The 19,695-nt window shown below is 35.8% G+C and overlaps 1 protein-coding gene across 1 annotated transcript in view; it reads right to left on the reverse strand.

The window, feature by feature from the left end:
• LOC144441133 (inactive phospholipase C-like protein 2) overlaps nucleotides 1–19,695 on the reverse strand; it is a 98,745-nt gene that overhangs the window by 65,315 nt on the left and 13,735 nt on the right. The window contains exon 2 of the mRNA XM_078130666.1: nucleotides 5,398–5,652. Coding sequence (XP_077986792.1) covers nucleotides 5,398–5,644 — 247 coding nt within the window. The 5' untranslated portion in view covers nucleotides 5,645–5,652. The remainder of the gene's footprint in view (nucleotides 1–5,397; nucleotides 5,653–19,695) is intronic.

The following is a 19,695-nucleotide window of genomic DNA, read 5'->3' on the forward strand; positions in this document are numbered from 1 at the left end:
TGAATCGTAAACTAGATCCTTCAAGATGTTTGCCATGTACCATCCGTCTCAAATCCGTGACGACACTAACAACAGTGCATTTCTAAATATAGAACGAAACTTGCAACTCAACAATATTGAAGGCTTCAGTTGTGATGAAATATTGAGAAGTACGAGTAATTTATAAAACTCAATATCTAAGAGAAATCTCTAAGACTCTGCATTTTGTGTTCTACCAATTAGGAAAGTACAAGCAGTGATGCCTAAAGAGTTTGAAACCATATTTCCTCTTGGCAAAAAATTGAAGCAATATAACGACAGACCTGCTTCGTAGTCTTTCTAAGAATTTAATTCCTAAACGTATACTCTATCCTCAAGTCACACAAGAAAATGACTGTGTAAACCTTTGAGCTCCTCAACAAAAAACCTTGACCTCTAACCTTTATACATAAATATTACAATTATAGCGCTTTGCCAATGGCTATTAAGTAAGTTGCATGTTTGTGCTTCATTTCACTGAACACTGAAAAAATTAATAAATACCACACTGCCCTGATGTGATGAGAATGTCACAAAATATTTATGAAGAGGTTGGTATTATTGAATACTTCAAACGGTTTAATCAAAGTCAACATTGCCAGAAACAGGGCTATATAGTTTGCCATGTGAACATTACCAGAAACAGGGATATACAGCTTGCCATGTGAACATTGCCAGAAACAGGGATATACAGTTTGCCATGTGAACATTGCCAAAAACAGGGCTATACAGCTTGCCATGTAAACATTGCCAAAAACAGAGCTATACAGCTTGCCAGGTGAACATTGCCAAAAACAGGGCTATACAGCTTGCCAGGTGAACATTGCCAAAAACAGGGCTATACAGCTTGCCAGGTGAACATTGCCAAAATTAGGGCTATTAGTATACATGTACAGCTTTCCATGTGAACATTGCCAAAAACATTCAACATTATTAGTGAACATGTAATTTTGCTTATGCTTAGAAATTTAGCAAATTCTCTCTCTCTCTCTCTCTCTCTCTCTCTCTCTCTCTCTCTCTCTCTCTCTCTCTCTCTCTCTCTCTCTCTCTCTCTCTCTCTCTTCTCTCTCTCTCTCTCTCTCTCTCTCTCTCTCTCTCTCTCTCTCTCTCTCTCTCTCTCTCTCTCTCTCTCTCTCTCTCTCTCTCCCTCCCTCCCTCCCTCCCTCCCTCCCTCCCTCCCTCCCTCCCTCCCTCCCCCCTCCTCTCTGTACTGAAACGCATAGCCATTATAACATGTGATTTAATTTGAGTTGACTGACTCTCTGTTCAACTGGCAATATACCCACTTTATGAAATTCGTCCATCCCAATGTGAGTTCTGTGGGGGACATCTAACAGAAATCTAATAACCTTGTTTTGTGCCACCTGCAGCCAGAACTTAGATCGTTTAGTAAGACCTGAGTACCACGCTAAACAGGCGTAGTCGAAGTGACACTGAACAACACTGACACAAGCAGCTTTTTCGTTTCAAGATTTAAATTCCTTGCATTTCTGTAGAGAAATGTTATTTTTTTTCGAACATTTAGTGATGATTGCGTTTGCAATGATGTCACCCAACAAGGACTGATCTAATGTCACTCCTAGGTATGTAACTTGCTGCTTTGACTCAATATCACTCCCACAACATTGTAACTGTAATCTGTTGATTTTATGTGGCCTTCTCTTTTACCTAGATGTAGAGATAGCTTGTTGTCAACTAACCACTCCTGAATCGACTCGAGTTCACTGCTTAAAGGTGATTCAAAATGCTCACATTCACTATCGCTAATTTGCTAGACGACATGTTTGTGAAATGCATTCTGGTTTTAAAACTTTTCAAAAGCGTCTGCAAACACCTTAAAATGACCCTTTTTCAGTCACTTCCCTTCGGATTTACTTCGAGAGTTTTCGGGTATTTCCGGTCCCACCTAGACCACGGGATTTTATGACGTCATAAAGAGACATGGATAGCACGTAGCCTATGGCGAGCGTAGTCACTAGGTGAACAAAACTCAACAGCATTGTGAAAAAATACATTGCTAGTGGTTGTAACAGACATCAGTAAACAAAAACTACACTCTACATGTCTTATTAACCAACATTTACCGATATTTACTCACACTTTCTGACTAATTGGCAGTGTCTGTGGGTATAAATGCTAAAATATGATCTCCCCATATTATGGCAAAATAAATCAAAAACGGCTAGACTAGATATATATAAACACTTGTAATGTCGCGTGTTTCACATTCATTGACTTTTATTTATCTGATTTTTTATTATTTGCCGACAAGAAGCATTACGATACCGTGGTGACGTTTGACGGCATCCCCGGGCCAAGGACGGCATATTTTAGCCCAATCGTACTCGCGTCGCCTTTTGAACAGTGCATTTAACAACAAAGTAAACATATTTCATCTCGAATAAATATACTAGCTATTAGAATACCAATGGGAAACTTCAAGAAGGCGTATCGGGACATGTGCCACAATATATTTGTTGGTCCCATAATACACTAATTGATTCGATTTGCTCCGAGCATATGGAAGTACGCTCCGAGTCATTGCATCATGGAACTGTGACCGACCTAATTTTGTTGTCCATATATGAAATGAGACTGACCTGCAAATTTTTCACAGTTTTCGTTGTGGTCTTGTATTGTCACATGTTTGGCTTGTGAACACAAGTTTACATCTATTATTGTCATGGGCGTAATACTCTAGTCCGAGTCTGAAACCCATATAAAACCTAAGAAACTCGCATTCGGATCGGACAGAACAGAAGTAGGTCTCATCGACTTGTTGGGGACTCGAATTATTGCTTGTTTTTATCACGGTATACAGGTGATTATTATATATCGGTAGAGGGGTAGTGTTGTCAAGTTTTGTGCAGTCACCGCGGCCGCGGCAGTAAGCTCATACTAGGCCGCCGATCAAAGCTGAAGCAGTGTATGTACAATGTACGTATGGAATCGGGAGAGCACAGCGCACATTCGTGTCGGGTTAAATTTATCCACGTGTTGATGTAATCCATATTTATCAATCAGATATATTGTAAAATTCTTCAAGTCGTACAGAAATAACGTCTCTAACTTCAAAACAAACCCTGAGAAACGGGACCGGACGTGGCTAGCCAAGTATCTAGTTGCAGGCTTTCTTTCATAACCATGTCCTTGATTGCCGACGTCAATATTGTCCAATCGTATTTGATATCATGAACACATCGCGATATTTGATTTGTTGGTTTCCTAAACTGTACACTTCGAATACCATGATTCGTTACAGAATTCTTCTAATGAATATTAAATAGGCATGTTGCATTGTTGCATTAAATTAAGTGATATGGCAACAAGGGAAACCATACAAGTTTTCTTCCAGACGAGTTGCTAAAGTCATGTAAATGACAACACTAAACTCACGAAATTTCCTCAGTTCTTTACAATTTTATTGCTGATGATATGGCAATCTAATAGCTAGTATATTTATTCAAGATAAATATGTTTACTTTGTTGCTAAATGCGCCGTTCAAAAGGCGACATCAGTGAGTATAGTCGAGTATAGTGGGCTATAATATGCTGTCGACGCCATGCCTGTCGAAGATATTGTAATGCTTCTCCTCGGCAAATAATAAAAAAAATCAGATAAATAAATTGAAACACGCGAGCGACATTACAAGTGTTTATGTATATCTACACTGTAGTCTAGCCGTTTTGATTTATTTTGCCATAATATGGGGAAATCACATTTTAGCATTTATACCCACAGACACTGCCAATTAGTCAGAAAGTGTGAGTAAATATCGGTAAATGTTGGTTAATAAGACATGTAGAGTGTAGTTTTTGTTTACTGATGTCTGTTACAACCACTAGCAATGTATTTTTTCACAATGCTGTTGAGTTTTGTTCACCTAGTGACTACGCTCGCCATAGGCTACGTGCTATCCATGTCTCTTTATGACGTCATAAAATCCCGTGGTCTAGGTGGGACCGGAAATACCCGAAAACTCTCGAAGTAAATCCGAAGGGAAGTGACTGAAAAAGGGTCATTTTAAGGTGTTTGCAGACGCTTTTGAAAAGTTTTAAAACCAGAATGCATTTCACAAACATGTCGTCTAGCAAATTAGCGATAGTGAATGTGAGCATTTTGAATCACCTTTAAGGCCACCTGTATCTCAGTCACATCCTTTCCAGATACCAACAATGCAGAATCATTGGCATACAGCAGAAGATTCTCTCTCTCTCTCTCTCTCTCTCTCTCTCTCTCTCTCTCTCTCTCTCTCTCTCTCTCTCTCTCTCTCTCTCTCTCTCTCTCTCTCTCTCTCTGTCTCTCTCTCTCTCTCTCTCTCTCTCTCTCTCTCTCTCTCTCTCTCTCTCTCTCTCTCTCTCTCTCTCTCTCTCTCTCTCACATACATATATACATGCATACATACATACATACATACACACACATACATACACATGCACGCACACACACACAGACACAGACACACAGACACACACACACACACACACACACACACACACACACACACACACACACACGTATACATTTGTGTACATTTCCCTACATGTACATTGTCCTCCACGAGGGCGCTCCGGTATATGAATCATGTACCCTGTTGTCATAGTCTTCCACCTTCTGTTAAAATCCTCTACCTGCATATTACCTTGCTGTCATTATTTATAAACCATTTAACCAAACAAATGCTCTAAAACAAATGATTGTTCACACCGTTGTGCCACGCAATAACAATGTAAAGTCATGTGTCCCCTCCACTGTCTATAATTACATGAATTACATGGCAAACGTGATGCTATAGACTTTTGACTTGTATTCTTCGACATCGTCAAAAAAGTTTAACAGACTCATATACCTTTTGATAAAGTGGTGATGCTGTGTCCGATAATTAGTTTTATGTTCAAATTTACTCTGGAAACACTTTTAGTTAATAGTTGGCTATTATATATCGCGAAGTTTGACCAGGGCGACTGTATACAAAATTTCAATATGGCGGATAATGATGTCACAAACTCTCATGAGTTTTTGAAGTCCTCAATAGTAAAGTATAGTAAGTCTCACGTATCATGAGATTTCGGCCAGATGCAACACCATAAAGGTGTTCACAAACTTTTTTTAAAAAAATGTTGTTTTTTTAAGTCTACTCATCTCTGGACATTAAGTTTGAAATAATTGTATCTCCCCTGAGAAAAATAATCATTAATGTTTGAAATAATTTGGAAATAATTTAACTTTCCTAAGAAAACTAATTGTTATTGTTATGCAAATTATATGAATAAAATATGCAAATGTGGTGTCTTGCTTTCAAGACAATCTGTGGAGAACACTGATGTACACATTGTATATTGTGAATGCGCAAATCTTGATATTAATGGCACACTTACCATTGGCAATTTTCTTTTCTTGTGGCATTGTTGTAAATGATACAGTTTTCTTACGGGGTGATCGCCTGCGATTATTTTCCTTAATCAGACTTGACCTTCTAGGTATACTTGACTCTGGTACACCTAAGTTATTGCTATCTTCTGCCACTGCATCGCCATTTTGATTTGTGCTATCCTCACTGCCATCTTCACTGCCTTTATGTTCAAGTTGATCACTTGATGAGTTAATGGTGATATTTGGTTGCATCTCACCACCTAAGGTAGATTAACAGAAACAGATAGGGAGAAAGACAAAGATTATTAACTGCAAGTGTTCTTACCACGGGTTATATCAGTAATGTATGACATCTACCCGAGTTAACGGTTTTTAGTTCCAATCCATTTCCTACATGTAAGTGTCATATCTATAGCAAGACTGGTACATGTAGACTAAGCATCAATTTTACCTGTTTTCTTCCTCACAATTACAAAGATTCTGAGGCCTTATCATAGATATCGCTGCCTACGTAAATGAACTAATGTGTGATACCAAAGTTACATGTAGATGTCATTTTTGTTTCTTAGTTTCTTAGCAACATATCCTACATTTGTACATTAAATCAATACTCAGTCTGGTAGCGAGTACATTTCCCCCTCTAGCTTGCAAGGGTTCTGAGATCTTACAATACTCAGTCAGGTAGGTAGAAAGTACATTTCCCCCTCTAGCTTGCAAGGGTTCTGCGATCTTACAATACTCAGTCAGGTAGGTAGAAAGTACATTTCCCCCTCTAGCTTGCAAGGGTTCTGAGATCTTACAAAACATTACTGACTTTACAAGTATGAATTTGCACTACCAGACTTACATATTTCCATCTCACTTTATTTTTTTAAGCACCCTAGATGAAAACATAACTACAACTAGAATGTACACTAAATATACATGGTTTCCCCTCTCAATATCAAGGCTTCTAAGACCACAAGACATCACAGACTATAAGTATGAATGTGTGATATCAGAATGAACACTTTAATACATGTACACACCGACATAATTTTTCTATCTCAGTTACTTGCAAAGTATACAAGACTGATAAATTTAGCTAGAGTGTAGGTTTACTTGGTTTCCCCCTCTCACTCAGAGTCTGTCACAAGAGTTCTCAGACCATAACATAAACATCGCTGACTACTTGTATGAATGTGTAAATACCAAAATCTAGACTTACATGCAGACATACTGTTTCTACCTCAGTTTCTTGGCATAATATCCTTACACATGGCAACAAGACTAGGTAGAGTGAACATTATCTGGTTTCTTCCTCTGTTACAAGAGTTCTAAGACCTTAGCATACATGTGCACACAGATTGTGAATGTGTGACACCCGACTTACATGCAGACATCATATTTCTCCTCAGTTTCTTTGCAAAATGTCCCTACATGGCACCAAGACTTAACGAGTGTGAACATTACCTGGTTTTCTCCTCTCAGTTACAAGGGTTCTGAGCCGTTACCTCTGACTATGACACAGACTTGAGACACAGATATACAAACTGCAAGGTCGACTGTCAAATGAGCTTAACTCCACTTATAGGAGTAATGTTGTTATATGGTCTGTGTGTGTTCACCAATGGATTTACACTTAACAAGTAATTGCAATAAGTTAATGGTTATCTCACAATATAGAACTCCTCATTTCTTTGTTACATATTATCAACAAGACTATTGTCTATTTGTGTCTGCAAAAACATGTCCTACTGTTTCATGGACAACAATCTAACATTATATATTGTGAACAAAAAGTAAATAATATCTGGATAGTTATCATAGTTATCTTCAAATTATAGAATTATATCATATCACATAATTCATTGCCATGTAAACATTCAGTTCAGTTACAAATCAAACAATATTTTCAAAGTCAAATATTTATCAAACAAAACCCAATATTATCTAATCTAGTGCTACCAAGATAAAACATTTCACAAAAACAGAAGAAACTGAACTGCAGATATCAATAAAATTCAAGCTTTGATAATTCATTTAAACCTTACCTATCAGAAAATATCTGAAATATCCACTTTTACATTTCACAATTGAAAATACTCAACTACAGTCCACACAAGGAATCTGATACTGTCATAATACCCCAAAACACTAATAACTAACAATATGCAACTATCCATAAAACTGATTTATTTTTTCACTTTTCCAAACAACAAACATTAATATAGCTTGCACTAGCCGTAACTGAGGGTGACATTTTTTTATCGATCAGACAACCAACAATATCTTTACTACAAATTGTTAAAATACCAATAATTATACATTGTATATCATAATTAGATGTCGAGTTTATCTATAAGTAGTCTACTTAATAAATTGTAATCGTGACTCATTAGGGTGCTGATTTTGGGGTGCGGACCCAAAAATCAATTAGACTGGATATTTTGTACCATATTATGTTTACAGCTACACAAATACATTTTACAACTCAATATATCTAACAAATCAATTAGACTGGATATTTTGTACCATATTATGTTTACAGCTACACAAATACATTTTACAACTCAATATATCTAACAAAGCAGTGTTCCACTTGTAGCAAGTACAGCTTTAAAGTGGCCATATGGATGAGAATTTTGGTATTTATTTTGGATTTTTATTTGATAAAACAGCTTCACTACGTTTTTTTACTTGAAAAAATAATGTGAAATAACATATACCAAGTCTATGTTTGCAACTCAATAAACTGTAAAAGATTAAACAATGTGTAAAATGGTTGTTATTGTCTGTACAATAACAAACTTTTTGCACTTTCTGCATCTTTTTGCAATGTATTGAGTTATGAACATGGACTTGGTATATGTTATTTCACATTATTTTTTCAAGTAGAAAAACATAGTGAAGCTGTTTTATCAAATAAAAATCCAAAATAAATACCAAATTCTCATCCATATGGCCACTTTAATATAAGAACTTGTTTTCTACAGTAAAAGTCTCACTCCATGCCTTTATAACATTAACTTTAATGACTTCTGATTACAATTCTCCTATATAACTTAGTTTTAGCATATTTCACTTAAAGTTCAATAAAGGTCATGACATCATTTCTTATTTCTGTTTACACATAATCTCACTCCATTTCATTGTTTATAGCTCTACTTAAATTGCATTATTTTATTTTGGGGGGGGGCTGATACATAATTTTATTCTTTTACATCGCTACTTAAACTGCATTTTTTTGTGAAACAAAAGTACTTTATGCTGATTTGATAACATTTGATATTGTCATGGAAACGTACTTTACATGATAATGTCAATCCTTCTAAAACACTAAAAGCATCATTATTTTTGTAAGAAGAGCACTAAAAACATACACAAAATTGTCCTTTCTGACAAAGCATTAGTTACCATAGCAACCATGTAATTGCTGTCCCAATGGTTCCATGGGATTATAACATTTGGGTATATAATTTATAAATATTGACAAATGATGCCATATTGATGCTGGCATATAGTGATTTTAAAATGGCTATCTACAACTTTTTTCGTTTCCATGACAACTTTAGACTTCATATGTTGCAATTTTTCCAATCTTCATTATCAATATATTAACATTTTTTTCTGGTATATACTAGTAATTAAAATCAAATGCAATATTGTTGGTTTCCAGGGCAACCATAGTTTGTATATATTACTATTTTCTCCAAGCTTTATAGATCAATACACATAGAGTAACTGCATACATGTACGTTGCTAGTGATACATTGTACATATATTGTCAAGTGTCGTTGTCCACACATGAAATATGTCAAACTGTATATTTCTATTAATTCTATAATATTTGCCAAGACTAGTTATTAACCCTTTAATGACTTGGTTTCTGTAACTCTATGTAATTACACCCTATATATACATGTAGGGTGTCAGGCTTTAATGACTTGGTTTCTGTAACTCTATGTAATTACACCCTAAATATAGGGTTTCAGGCTTTAATATGACTTGGTTTCTGTAACTCTATGTAATTACACCCTATATATAGGATGTCAGGCTTTAATGACTTGGTTTCTGTAACTCTATGTAATTACACCCTATATATAGGATGTCAGGCTTTAATGACTTGGTTTCTGTAACTCTATGTAATTACACCCTATATATAGGATGTCAGGCTTTAATGACTTGGTTTCTGTAACTCTATGTAATTACACCCTATATATAGGGTGTCAGGCTTTAATGACTTGGTTTCTGTAACTCTATGTAATTACACCCTAAATATATGGTCTCAGGCTTTTATGGGTATAATGGTGGAAGGTGGGTAAAACCTATCCAACTGATTCTATCATACCCATGTCACTGTTAAGGATGGTATTAAAGTAGATAAAATCTACCTGGTTCCTAGTTATTTTACCAGGGTTCCCCACCAGTAGATCAAATCTACCTGAGTTCCAGTCATTTTACCAGGGTTCCTAGACTCTCTCGACAGTCCCCGGAACTTCGTATATGGCTAAAACTTGTTGGGCTTCACCTAAACATGGAGCGTTGCATTAACATGTCAACGAAAGGTTAGCCCTATGTGATCAATGAGGGTGTACAGTACAGGGATATTAGAGTACAATTATGCAGTAGATATCAGTACATACAAAACAACCCACGTTTTAGCCATATGCGAAGCTCCAAGGACTGTTGAGAGAGTCTACAGGGTTCCCTACCATAATCATGTTATGCAAGTCTATGCAGGTTTTGCCAGATTTCCCTCCCGTTTTAACGAAGCAAAAGTTTTTCATTACAGTATGTTAATACTCTCTTTTTAATTGGCAACATGCATTCCAGGATCAAATTGTCAATGGCCTTGCAAAAGCCAATACAGGTGTGAAAGTACACAGACATTCCACCCTGACATTTTTGTACTCAATTCTAAATAGTAATTACTTTTGGCATGCCAAGAAAATTTGAACTGGAAAAATTACTAAAATGACTGTACATGTTTGTAGACTAAATGTCTAGACAGCTATGACAGATTTTTTCTTCTATTGTCAAGTAACTGTTGTAGTACCCACAATGTCAAAGGTCACCCAAGAAAGGAACTGCATTTTGAAATGTTAATGAATCTGAAACAGTAGATTTCATGACTTGAACAAATGAGGGCGCTGTCTAAGTTCATATTTTCCATACATACAATCAACCATAGTATACTATGAGTGATTTTGTCTGATGTAGCATAATGTATGTATTATGCAATTCCCACCAAGAATCAACATATCCTCATAAAATTTAAACATTTCTACAATGACATTATGTTCTCATTTTCTGGTGAAATAAAGTTCAATTCAATTTTCAATTCAATTCATGATGTACAATGATTTTCAGTACACCTAGACAGAAAAGTAACTTGCTTATTTGCATTTTACAGAAAAAAAGACAACAATACCACACTGTAAAGGGCATTTTTTTGCTGAAATATTCAAATGAAGTCTGTGATGTACATGCTCATAGATAGTGAAGAATAGTTTAATGTGTTAATTTCATGGGTACAGCCTATATTGATGTGGTATATTACATGGGTACAGCCTATATTGATGTGGTATATTACATGGGTACAGCCTATATTGATGTGGTATATTACATGGATACAGCCTATATTGATGTGGTATATTACATGGGAATCATAGATATTGATGTGATATATCACATGGACAATCTGATATGGCCAATAATATTGTGGTATATAACATGGGTATTAGTTTATACTGAAGTGGTATGTTATATGTGAACCAACAATATTGATGTGATATATCATATGGACATTCTGATATTGCCTATAGTGGGTAGAACCTACATGTACATTGTAATGCATGGCTACACCCTATATTACAGCCTATCTTACATCTGTAGACTGTATGTTGAAGGGCCATCAGGCAAAATATACATTTTCAATTAAACTCTTATTCAATTCAGTGATTACTCTATGAGTTATTTTGGTATATCACTTTCTATCATCACATAGTGTTATGAACACAGCAGTGTTTACAACATACACATACGAATATTTTAATTTCACATGGCAACAGATTCTTTATTAATACTGTGAATGTGCGGATGAAAACATGTAATGAAAGGGTATATTCCTTTTAAATTCTAAAAAAATGTGACTTCTGAATGCTTATCAATTTGACTGAAAAAACACTTTCACCAAATACAATATGTACATTAACACAGCATAATTACACATACAAACCATATTAACAAAGAAAGAACCAGACAATAATGAAAAACGTTTGCCACAGCTGATGAATTCTGTTTGCAAAGTGACATTTTATTCATTCTGGAGTCAACTTACTTGATTACAATCTGTTTAAGGTTAACACAAGTCTGTAAATTTTTCATAACAAAGAGAATTTTGTCTTGTTTTTACTCCTACACAAGTGCTTTACCATCTAACTTCTTTTTTTATGTCTGTACTTTACTTTTTCACATGTCTTTTTATATCAAACCTTTATCTTTACATTTTTTTACTAAAATACAAATTTTTATCTTTTCAGTTATCTTGTTTGTATATGTACTCCTACATGTATAGTTTACCTTCTGACTCCATTTTGTATGGCGTCTTATTTTCACCCCTACACATGTACTTTACCGACGGACTTCTCTTTTTATGTCAATACTTTACACACAGATTTTTTATATCAATCTTTCGTCTTTAATCTTTCATCAAAATACACATTTTTATCTTGTCGGCCATCTGTTTTCTTTACATAGTAATGTACCAGTATGTCGTCATGTTATTAGTACACACAACATAACAATCCAACGGATTCATTCATTGTTTTGCATTTGTTCTTTGTCTCTTCTTTTTTATTATACCAAAACAAGCCACGTTGTATGCATTCAAACAGAAATATAGAATTTATAGCCTGGTCATTCTCCCTCATGATAACACACATCCTTATCACTGATTCTGCAATGGTTGAAATGCGAAGACAATCTCTTGTCATTAATTTCCCAACATTTTTCTTAAACTAATTTCTTGCGCAAATATTGATTGTATTATTCCCAAATATTTTTATTTATTCATCTTTAACTCGTAGTGACAAGGCGCCTTATGTTACTAACAAATTCCTCAGCAGAATAAAGAAATCTATTGAGGCCCCTTATGTTACTAACAAATTCCTCAGCAGAATGAAGAAATCTATTCACAATGACATCTTACTAAATTACGTCAAATATTGGCATCCTATTTCAATTAATTACATTGACCATTCAAATTCATTCATGAATCAGACGGGCAGAGAGTATTGATCAGCTGTTCAAACACTGTCTTTTAACAGCACATTGTTGTGGAAATAGATTGTTTTATAGTTGTTTTTTCCTTTTCAAGAAAGTTCATTTTTATCACCTTTACTGAGAGAAGGCTTTTGAAAGAAGTTATCTTTACGGCTGCCAAGTCCTCTCAGAGCACAGAACGGAATTAGAATGACAGATATTAATATAAAAAAATAGGCGTGACATTAGAGACCTTGTCACTACAAACCAAAAGACAAGATGTGACAGAACCCTTATGGCACAAGTATTTTCCAGCTGAATAAATTGCAGAATAATATAACTATATCAGGTCCTGTGAAATATTAATATATATCCTGTGATATTAATCTCACAAAGAATTGGGTGAAATATTGGCACTATTTTTTTGACTCAATATTTTGAGCACCACAGATCAGATAACGTAGACATTTATTGTCACCGACCATAGACGGTCTCTCTCTCTTGACTGTCTCTGCACACACTGAATAACAAGACTTTGAATATCTTTTTTATTACATTCATGTTGTAAGTGAATATATAAATTGTCTTGTTTTCACTTGAATTGTCCATGTGTGGTTGTAGATGGCGTTACTATAGTGTTCCACAATTTTTGTGTTATTTGTTGACCTGATATGAAAGATAATACCTTGAGTAAATTATAAAATCTCTCTGTGGAAAGACAATGTAGACGATCCTAGAGATACATGTATCATACTGAAATACTTTCTACAAATTATTAAAGCAAATTGTGAACTGAAACTACTATATACTTACTGTGTTACATTATATCCATATAGTGTAATGTAATGTGTCAGTTACATTCATCTCTTCGTCAATGTCATCTAAAAAGTGTAGCCGATACCAGACAATGGTGATGAGGTATGCGTCGTTACTTTATACATTCAATTTTACTGAGAAAATACTTTTAGTCAGTTGGACATCTCAACATTGCGACTCACGAGTTTGTTCTGTGGTTTTGTGATTGTAATTAGCGATTCAGAAGTAAACATTACTCAAGAGCTTTGCTGACATACTGTTCAGGTCTTCCGTAACCCAAACTTAGTCGAGTGCGTTAGGATTACAGAAGCAACTACTTTTGTGACTTTTCTAGCTGATGCATGCAATATTTAGGAGTATGAACCCAATTTCATTTGTTCTTAGGATAAAATAAACATAATAACTTAAGCTAATGAAATAAGTATCACTGCATGTTCACTGCAAACATTTATTAAGCTTCCTCTCTGATATCAGATGTGCTACGACAGGGCAAATTTCCAATGGGGAGTCTGGATGCCAACTGTGTGAGTGAAGGTATAAACCGTAACAATACCATTTATGAACAGACTAGACTACTGCAAATTGTAACGATACCATATACGAACTAGACTATACTGTAAAACGTAACAATACCATATAGGAACTAGACTATATTGTAAATCGTAACGATACAGTATAGGAATTAGACTACATTTTTTGTATATTGTAAATCGTAACGATACAGTATAGGAACTAGACTATACTGTAAATCATAACGATACTGTATAGGAACTAAACTGTATCCAATGGGGGCCATAGGATTATTCTTATCATCATTAAACAAATCAAAGATAGAATATTTAACACAAATTAAACTTCAAGAAGTCTTCGTTGAAGACACAGTCCCCCCTCCCCCTCAAATACTTTACTTCTGTGTGTGTGAATAAGAGATGAATTGATTTGTTGTGTTAATTTTAACTTCAAAGGCAAGGTCAGGGTCAAATATGAAGATACAAACTGAAAGGTCATATCAACAGAAAGGTAACATCTTATACTGTGGAATAGACACTTGAATTACAGGAATAGACACTTGAATTACAGGAATAGACACTTGAATTACAGGAATAGACACTTGAATTACATGTAAGTCTCTATGTTTTAAGTTTCCAGAGCTGTACATTTGTATAAACTCAAGTTATTTATTTTTATACCAAATATCACCGCCATTCAGCAAAGAAGTCATAAGCACCAAAATTCATACATGTGTGTATATCCGTCTTGTTCTTTATACTTGTGCACAAGATCTTATAAACTATTGGTCATATTTAAATAGTACAAAGTGTATGTGATATGCAATATTGAACTTGATTTTGACCCTGAAGGTCAAGGTCAAAAGTCAATGTCTTAAAAAGAATGGTTACAGCTGATAATATGGGGATAGACACTTGAATGGAGTCATAATGTACTACAGTGTTTGAGTTATGGAAGAAGTCATGATTTTTTATTACAAATATGGCCCACCATTCAGTAAGAAGTGACATGAACACCAAAAGTAATTCTAGGGTATAATTCTCGTGTCCAATATTGCTTGTGAACATGAAAGAGATTTAAATACTACAAAGAGTTTTTGATATGCAAGAAAATGCTTAGTTTTGACAATGGACCTTGAAGGAAAAGATCATGGTCTTAAAAGAAAGCTTGTATCTGATTAATGTGGGGTAGGCACATGAATAGAGTGACTTATATGGATTGGTTTTTGAGGTTTGAATGAAGAGGTCTGCTGTACCATGGGATTGAAACATTATGGGAAATAAAAAATCAAAAAGCATCCAATCAACTCTAAAAAAAAGCTGGATAGTAACAACAACATATTCATTCAAAATTTTGTTTCCAACAGAAATTATGTGATTCACAAGAGGTCGGTTTTGTAAGTAAACTGTTGTCATGGAAATAAGATAAATTCAAGATGGCGGTCAGCACTTGGAATTCTAGAACTCAAACAGTAACTGTTAATGACATGCAATCAAATTCATCATCTCTCATTTGGCATGCCCCTCCCCCACCCCCACCCCCTCCCCTAGCTCAGTCCTCAGCCTTATTTATTTTCATACCAAACGTCTTTTCAACCTTGTCAAAAAGCACTCTATCAATCACCATGCTTTCATAGATGACAATCAATTACCCCGGTACTCGAACAAGATAACATTAATCCAAGTAATCCAACTATGGAAACCATACAAAACTGTATTACTGAGAAGTGGGTGATATCTAATAAAATCCAGTTAAAATGATAATAAAACAGAAGCAATTCTAATATCACCCAGACTATCTGTTATGTCATACCTCCCTATATACATGTTAAAATTATGATATAATCTTTACCTCTAGTGTCAAAAACCCTGAAGTCACACTTGATTCTAATTTGAATATGTCAGAGCACGAACAGAATGTTTGTTAAGCTGTCCACATTCAACTCAGGCAGATCAGCTCTATTCGTCACTTCCCCTCTCCACAAGCTACTTAAACCCTTGTCTCTGCATTCATTCTGTCTATAGACTATTGTAATCCTTTCTGGCTACACACCTTATAGATAGGCTGCAATGAGTTAGGAATGTTGCCGCACATCTTGTCTGTAATGCTAAAAAGTACGACCATGTTCAAACTCGCTTGCACATTGCAAGGGTATCTCTACAAAGACCTTTGGTATTAGGTCATTCTCTTACACCGGCCTTACACCATCAAGGAAATCTACCTTTCAATCTCCATCACTTCAAGTCTCTAACATCCTTTCATCACTCTCTCAAGACATTTATCTTTAAACAGTCTCATCATTCTCCAATTGCTTATATGTAGTATACAGAGTCTGTGTATTCATTTTCCCATTACAAATACAATACAATATTTTTTTCCTCAATTCATTTTCCCATTACAAATACAATACAATATTTTTTTCCTCAAACTTCTGCACCTTGAGCTCTGCTTTCAAAGATGATGTTTGCCAACAACTAAAAGCAATACATGTACATGTATTTGGACGATCACTAAAATTTAAGTAACTAGAAATTTGGATACAAGATTTTCATCATCAATATCACCATAAATGTCACACATCTGAAAAAAAAACTTTTGAGTATATGCAAACAACTCCAAAGCTTGAACTTTACACACAAAAAAACACAAGGTAAACTAATATACATGTACATGCACAGATTTTTGTTACTTTACATTTCCATCTGTTGAACCTTTGTATGTTTGTGTGTTTGTTTGTTTGTTTGTTTGTTTGTTTGCTTGCTTGTGTTTGTTTGTCTGTTTGTTTGTTGTTTATGTGTGTGATGATTGTTTTGTTTGTTTGTTTGTTTGTTAGCATGATATCTAACAAGTTATGAATGGACTTGGAAGAAATTAACTTAATGAAAAGATCAGGACGAGGGCAAATTGATGAGTTTGTTAGTGATTTGACGCCATGTATATGAAGATCAATTACAAAAAAGTCAAGATGACTGTTCAAAGTCTACAAACTTTCCTGCATATAGCCACTCTTTAAACAAATATGTCCATTTGTTCTATAATACAAGATGCAGCAGCAAAACTATAGGTGTATGATATCACATATATAGCAATCTTCAGCTCGACTCCAAAATAACCTAAAATATGGTGTACATGTTTGTAATTTTAAAATGGCATAATGACATCTGGTACGGCACTAACAAGCAGCTCTACATACATGTATTGTCTCAGTTTCAATCCACTGATATTTGCATTTAAGTAAAATGAAATAAATACATTTTCCATTTGAGAAGGAACAACGTATTGCCCATACCAATGAATGTAATTATGATATACATGTAGAAAATATTTCAAAAAGTTAGTTGAGAGGCTATAAAACAGTTGAAGGATTAGATTGCTGTACTCTCTTTATATTGCTGAATTATTGACTATGATAACACTTTTTTTTCGCCATGTCCACATCAAGGCTTTATAGTTTGCAAATACTGATTCCAGGAGTGAACAAATCCACTGGTCCTGGGTCCGGGACTAGCTATTTTTTCGGCGGACCACACAAATTTTACCTTGTCTGGTCCGTCGGACCAGTACCTTACTGTTAATAACTATGTTAAAAAGTCATCTGAATATACAGATTCATAGGTAAGATGCAATGTTTCACATTAGCGGGACCTGGGACCACTAATTCTTTCAGCAAAACCACTGGATTCTTTAAGGCACTGGTCTGGGGACCACCAGTTCACAAAATTATTTGTTCACCCCTGGATTCAGTTAGCCACAGCACCATGTCCACATCAAGGCTTTATTTTTTGCAAATACTGAGTCAGTTAGCCACAGCACCATGTCCACGTCAAGGCTTTATAGTTTGCAAATACTGATTCAGTTAGCCACAGCACCATGTCCACGTCAAGGCTTTATAGTTTGCAAATACTGATTCAGTTAGCAACAGCACCATGTCCATGCACGTCACAGCTTTATAGTTTGCAAATACTGATTCAGTTAGCCACAACACCATGTCCATGCACGTCACGGCTTTATAGTTTGCAAATACTGATTCAGTTAGCCACAGCACCATGTCCACATCAAGGCTTTATAGTTTGTAAATACTGATTCAGTTAGCCACAGCACCATGTCCATGTGGAGGCTTGATAGTTTGCAAATACTGATTCAGTTAGCCACAGCACCATGTCCACGTCAAGGCTTTATAGTTTGCAAATACTGATTCAGTTAGCCACAACACATGTCCACGTCAAGGCTTTTTGGTTTGCAAATACTGATTCAGTTAGCCACAGCACCATGTCCACGTCACGGCTTTATAGTTTGCAAATACTGATTCAGTTAGCCACAGCACCATGTCCACGTCAAGGCTTTATAGTTTGCAAATACTGATTCAGTTAGCCACAGCACCATGTCCACGTCACGGCTTTATAGTTTGCAAATACTGATTCAGTTAGCCACAGCACCATGTCCACGTCAAGGCTTTATAGTTTGCAAATACTGATTCAGTTAGCCACAGCACCATGTCCACGTCAAGGCTTTATAGTTTGCAAATACTGATTCAGTTAGCCACAGCACCATGTCCACGTCACGGCTTTATAGTTTGCAAATACTGATTCAGTTAGCCACAGCACCATGTCCACGTCACGGCTTTATAGTTTGCAAATACTGATTCAGTTAGCCACAACACCATGTCCATGTGGAGGCTTGATAGTTTGCAAATACTGATTCAGTTAGCCACAGCACCATGTCCACATCAAGGCTTTATAGTTTGCAAATACTGATTCAGTTAGCCACAGCACCATGTCCACGTCAAGGCTTTATAGTTTGCAAATACTGATTCAGTTAGCCACAGCACCATGTCCACGTCACGGCTTTATAGTTTGCAAATACTGATTCAGTTAGCCACAGCACCATGTCCACGTCAAGGCTTTATAGTTTGCAAATACTGATTCAGTTAGCCACAGTACCATGTCCACATCAAGGCTTTATAGTTTGCAAATACTGATTCAGTTAGCCACAGCACCATGTCCATGTGGAGGCTTGATAGTTTGCAAATACTGATTCAGTTAGCCACAGCACCATGTCCACATCAAGGCTTTATAGTTTGCAAATACTGATTCAGTTAGCCACAGCACCATGTCCACATCAAGGCTTTATAGTTTGCAAATACTGATTCAGTTAGCCACAGCACCATGTCCACATCAAGGCTTTATAGTTTGCAAATACTGATTCAGTTAGCCACAGTACCATGTCCACATCAAGGCTTTATAGTTTGCAAATACTGATTCAGTTAGCCACAGCACCATATCCACGTCAAGGCTTTATAGTTTGCAAATACTGATTCAGTTAGCCACAACACCATGTCCACGTCAAGGCTTTATAGTTTGCAAATACTGATTCAGTTAGCCACAGCACCATGTCCACGTCAAGGCTTTATAGTTTGCAAATACTGATTCAGTTAGCCACAACACCATGTCCACGTCAAGGCTTTATAGTTTGCAAATACTGATTCAGTTAGCCACAATACCATGTCCACGTCAAGGCTTTATAGTTTGCAAATACTGATTCAGTTAGCCACAGCACCATATCCACGTCAAGGCTTTATAGTTTGCAAATACTGATTCAGTTAGCCACAGTACCATGTCCACATCAAGGCTTTATAGTTTGCAAATACTGATTCAGTTAGCCACAGCACCATGTCCACGTCAAGGCTTTATAGTTTGCAAATACTGATTCAGTTAGCCACAGCACCATGTCCA

The sequence above is a fragment of the Glandiceps talaboti genome, chromosome 10 (assembly GCF_964340395.1).
Source record: "Glandiceps talaboti chromosome 10, keGlaTala1.1, whole genome shotgun sequence".
NCBI classification, from domain to species: domain Eukaryota; kingdom Metazoa; phylum Hemichordata; class Enteropneusta; family Spengelidae; genus Glandiceps; species Glandiceps talaboti.